The sequence below is a fragment of the Ipomoea nil genome, unplaced genomic scaffold (genome assembly GCF_001879475.1).
Source record: "Ipomoea nil cultivar Tokyo-kokei standard unplaced genomic scaffold, Asagao_1.1 scaffold2115, whole genome shotgun sequence".
In the NCBI taxonomy this organism is placed as follows: Eukaryota; Viridiplantae; Streptophyta; class Magnoliopsida; order Solanales; family Convolvulaceae; genus Ipomoea; species Ipomoea nil.
Window position 1 is genome coordinate 271,239 of NW_017618543.1, and position 5,721 is coordinate 276,959.

General features: G+C 37.1%; 1 protein-coding gene across 1 annotated transcript; it reads left to right on the forward strand.

The window, feature by feature from the left end:
* Positions 1–255: 255 nt before the first annotated feature.
* LOC109148479 lies at positions 256–3,605 on the forward strand. The gene is made up of 6 exons (XM_019296229.1): positions 256–508; positions 745–776; positions 1,189–1,462; positions 1,772–2,227; positions 2,270–2,887; positions 3,091–3,605. The coding sequence occupies exons 1-6, from the start codon at positions 256–258 to the stop codon at positions 3,603–3,605; spliced, it is 2,148 nt and encodes a 715-aa protein (XP_019151774.1).
* Positions 3,606–5,721: the final 2,116 nt, after the last annotated feature.

The following is a 5,721-nucleotide window of genomic DNA, read 5'->3' on the forward strand; positions in this document are numbered from 1 at the left end:
ACTTCTCTTAACCAAATTAGGTCCAGAATTTGAAAGCATCCGGAATCAAGTTCTTGGAAGCAACACTGTCTCGGGGACCACCGAGTTGTTCAAACGGCTCTGGCAGGTCACCTCCATTCCAGGTACTCACATATCCACTACCGAACAATCTGCTCTAGTCACACAAGGAAGTCTTGGATGAACTAACAATCGTGGTGGACTGAAAAACACTAGAGTCTGTGATTATTGTAATAGAACTGGGCACACACGAGATCAATGTTGGAAACTTCATGGGAGACCGGTACGTACCCAACCCAAGCAAGTGTTGCTCAATCTCAACCTGGGGAACCAAATTCCCGAACCATTTCCGCTGTTGAGTATGAAGAGTTTGTTCGATTTAAAGCCACTCCCAAAGCTTCTGGTTTAACTCTTGTAGCCTACACTGATGGAACTCATACTGCCCTTGTATCACAATCTAGCCTGAGCGGACCATGGGTTATCGATTCAGGTGCCTCTGAGCATATCTCTGGTAACTCATCTTTATTTTCTCATTTCACCAAGTATATGTCCCTTCCATATATTTTTTTCGATAATGGGTCCAAGAGTACGGCTACTGTAATTGGAAAGGCTTCCCCCCTTCCTACTTTGCCTCTCTCTTCAATTCTTTATATACCTAACTGTCCTTTCAATTTAATTTCTGTTCATCAACTTACAAAATCTTTGGACTGTACGGTCACTTTTTCTTCTGAATCTGTCATTATGCAGGACCGTCGTTCGGGGAAGATGATTGGCTCGGGGTATGAATCAGAAAGACTTTATCGATTATCTACCCCAAAACCTTCTACAGTTTGCACTGCTACCATTCCTCCTTCCCTTGCCCATGATCGACTAGGACATCCTAGCCTTAAAAAATTATGGCGACTTGTCCGTAGTTTGTCTCACTTATCTACCCTAGAGTGTGAAGCCTGTTAGCTTGGCAAACATTCTAGAACATTGTTTCTTAATCGTGTTAATAAAAGAGTTGCTTTCCCTTTTTCCTTAGTTCATACTGATGTTTGGGGACCTTTTCGTTATAATTCAATTCTTGGTTTTAAATATTTTGTTACCTTCACTGATGATTTTTCTCGTTGTACATGGGTCTTTTTAATGCAAAACCGTTCTGAAGTACTTAATGTTCTTCAAAAATTTGTTAATGAGATAAAAAATCAGTTTGGGGTGTCTATTGAAACTTTACGAAGTGATAATGCTGGAGAATACTTTACAACTCCTTTATCTAACTTTCTTGATTCAGCGGGCATCCTCCATGAGTCATCTTGTCCCGATACTCCACAACAAAATGGGGTATCTGAACGTAAAAACCGGCATCTCGTTGAAACAGCCCGCACCATGATTCTCCACTATAAAGTCCCTCCAGAATTCTGGGCAGATGCTATCCTTCATTCCTGTTATTTAATAAATCGTATGCCTTCATCTGTTTTACATGGTAAGATACCTTATAATATTTTATTTCCCGATAAGCCCCTCCATACTCTTCCTTTAAAAATTTTCGGGTGCACCTGTTTTGTCCGGGACACTACCCCAGGGCGTGATAAATTTTCCCCAAAATCCTTAAAATGCATGTTTGTTGGGTACTCTAGGTTGCAAAAGGGTTTCAGATGTTATTCCCCTGATAATCATCGATTTTATGTATCTTCTGATGTTACTTTCTTTGAATCATCACCTTTCTTTTCGTCTAGTTTACCGACCTCCATCTCTCATTTTCCTGATGTTCTTCCTGTTCCTACTTTTCAAGGAGGGACCGAGGTACATTTACCTCAAGATCCGTCATCACCTAGAAATCCTAGTCCCTCACCTACTGAACCTCCTTTACAAAACAACAGTGTTACCCCCTTTCCTTACACTTATCATCGCCGCTCTCGACCACCCACGACAGTTCAAATCGATGAAATCCCAACTGATTCATCTCTCGAGCTATTTATGCCCTTGAACCTGGTTCCGGCAACAAGCTCTCCTATCACAAGTCGTGTAGGTAACAGGTCATCACGAAATCCCTTTCCCATATACAAATTTATTTCATATGATCGTCTCTCACCTTCATATAATGCTTTTATCACATGTTTATCTTCTGTTTCTGCCCCTAAATCTGTTAAAGAAGCCCTTTCCAACCCTGGTTGGCGTCAGGCTATGGTTGATGAAATGGCTGCTCTTCATTCATCGGGGACTTGGGAGTTAGTTCCATTACCCAAAGGTAAAACAACTATTGGTTGCTGATGGATCTATACTGTGAAAGTTGGGCCCAATGGACAGGTTGATAGACTTAAAGCTCGACTGGTAGCCAAAGGATATACACAGGTTTTTGGGATTGATTACACTGACACCTTTTCACCAGTAGCTAAAATTGCTTCGGTCAGAATCTTTCTTTCTATGGCTGCCGTTCATCATTGGCCCTTGCATCAGTTAGATATTAAAAATGCCTTTCTGCATGGAGATTTAGAGGAAGAAGTCTACATGGAGCAACCTCCTGGGTTTGTTGCTCAGGGGGAGAGTAACTTGGTTTGTAAGCTCAAACGTTCTCTCTATGGTCTAAAACAATATCCTCGTGCCTGGTTTGGACGGTTCAGCATAGTAGTGCAAAATTTTGGTCTAAATCGAAGCAAAGTTGACTATTCCGTCTTTTATAGACATCAACATGGTAAGAGCATTTATCTTGTTGTATATGTTGATGATATTGTCATTACAGGAGATGATGTTGAAGGAATACAATTGTTGAAACAACATCTATTCCAACATTTTGAAACAAAAGATCTCGGGAAGTTAAAATACTTTTTTGGAATTGAAGTAGCACAATCCAAGCAAGGAATTTGCATATCACAAAGAAAATATGCATTGGATATACTAGAAGACACAGGTATGATGAATTGTAAACTTCTTGACACTCCTATGGATCCAAATATCAAACTCCTACCAAACCAAGGGGAGCTTATCCAAGATCCGGGAAAATATAGACGATTGGTTGGAAGATTACTTTATTTAGTCAGTTCTTGGCATCTCCACGTGAAAGTCGTTGGGAAGCTGCCATTCAGATTTTACGATATATTAAAAAATCTCCAGGCACTGGTTTGTTATACAAAGACCATGGAAACCTTGAAATTATTGGGTACACAGATGCAGATTGGGCAGGTGCATGGGATAGAAAATCAACATCTGGATGTTGTATCTTTCTTGGTGGCAACTTAATCTCTTGGAAAAGTAAAAAGCAAAATATTATTGCTCGATCAAGTGCAGAAGCCGAATATCGATCTATGGCCGTTGGAACATGTGAACTTTTGTGGTTGAAAAACCTCCTTACCGAACTGCAGATTTTTACAAAGGAGTCCATGAAGCTCATTTGTGATAACCAAGCAGCTTTGCATATTGCATCAAATCCAGTTTTTCATCAACGGACAAAACACATTGAAATTGATTGCCATTTTGTTCGAGACAAAGTTAATTCTGGAGATATTACTACATCTTTTATAGGCTCAAATAATCAATTAGCTGATATATTTACTAAAGCTTTAAGAAGTCATAGGATTGAATACATTTGTAACAAGCTTGGTGCATATGATATACATTCTCCAGCTTGAGGGGGAGTGTTGAAACACAAAAGTTGTGTCTGTAGAAATATAGTTGTTGAAGTTATGTAGGATTGTGTCTGTAGGATTGTGTCTCTTAGTCTGTATATATTTATCTGTTGTCTCCCCATTGAGACAAGCAAGTAATACAACTTCTTCAACATCTTTCTCAACAGTAACCTGGCATTTTTCCCCTTTGGGAATTCATCAAGTAAACCCAAAACCAAGTCCAAACACATCCCAATACATATCAACAACAATATGGACCCGAACAACAAGAATTAAACTAAGAAACATCACAATTATACCCTGAACTCAATCCCTAAACATGCCAAGACTCGAGATTAAACACATAACAGTCCAAGAGCATCAAGAACCTCAATATCATCAAGAAATCTATATGCAAAGCCCTAAGAACAAGCCCTAACCTTAAATAAACACCCGAGCATGCATAAACCCACCCAAGAACACCAAGAACATCACGACAACAAGATTTATAATTTAAACCCTAAGGACAAGCTCTAAACATAATTAAATACGATAACATACCAAGACCACACACACTACAAGAAATCTTGCATTTCCCGACGAAAATTTTAACGACGCTCTAAAAAACATCGCTAAATATAACAATTTGCGACGTTATATTAAATAACGTCACTATATATTTTGGTAAAGACAGTGAATAATTTTGAAATATTTACTGACGAAATATAATTATTTTGTCAATAAAGATATAGATTCAATGACGTTTTATAATAAACGGCCCTAAATGTTTTATTTAAAAAATTAATTTTAGTATAAAACGTCAGGAAAAGTGAAAATATTTTGCTGGAAAATTTTTATCATTTAGCCCCATTAGAAAATAATCTCTATCAGACCTAAATAAAAAAAGAAATCTGTGTTAAAAATATTCTTTAGTACAATCTTCAACTCCACACCATAGCAGCAGTACGCTGGTTTCACATCTCTCCGCACCACCGTTTCCACTGCAACAAGACCGTCGTTTCCACTGCAACAAGATCATTCTCTAAGCCAATGGTTCACTAATTTCTCTAAGACGGATGAGATTTTGAAGCTTACAGCAGCCGCATCAGGTTAGTTACTTTAGATTTGATTCATGTCTAGGTAAATATAAACCCTAATCAACTAATAACTTTCTCTCTAGTTTTTTTTTTTTTTTTTTTTTTTTTTTTTAAACTTTGTTGTGATTTTGTTTTTTATTATATATATTTAAATTTTTTTTTTATTAATTATTCATACGTAGGTGATGAGTTTAGAAATTTAAGAGTTCCCTTTTCCCATGATTTGGTGTCTCATATGCAAAATCTGAGCTGGTAGCTAAGTCGTCTTTGGGTGGAATTATTGTAACCTAGGATATTGATACATCCTGTAGTTTTGGTTGTAGGATGTAGCAGATTTTGGAGTAGGATTTTGGTTTTTGCAGGTGGTTTTGAGGTGAGGCTGGATGTTGGTTTTGATGTGAGGTTAGGGGATGATGTATTGATGTTGCAAGTATTTTAGTTGGTCTGCTACATGATATTTTAAATAACCTGATGACATTTAGAGAAACTTGTTCAAGCAATAGGTATACATTATCATATGATTAGAGAAAAGTCAAAAAATTATAATACCTCTGTTTTTTTTTTTTAATTAAATGATTGAGTGGCTGCTATATAAAACAGCAGATGCTCCTTGAGCTGCAATCACTCTTTGTATATGAGCTTCGACACCCCACTGCAATCTCATTGATTGTTCTTTTAGTCTGCTGGTGTTGATATTTTGCAACTACAAATTGAGAGAACAAAAAACGGTGGATCATGAACTTTGATATGACTAAATCAGCAAATCCTCTGTCAAGAATAAAGGGGCAAACATTAATGACCAAATGAGAATAAATTGAGACCTACATTCCTTATGAAAGCAGATGTCTTTGTCATCGGGGCTCAGGTTCATGTTAAGGATCTGCAAAAAGCGCATTGATAGGCATATTTTACACCCATATTTTAGTTACATTTTTATAATATTTTTGCATTAGTTATTTATAATTATTTAATAATTACTTGATTTTAGAGTTTAATTAATTAATTAGTATTTTATAATAATAATTATCCTTCTCTCCATAATA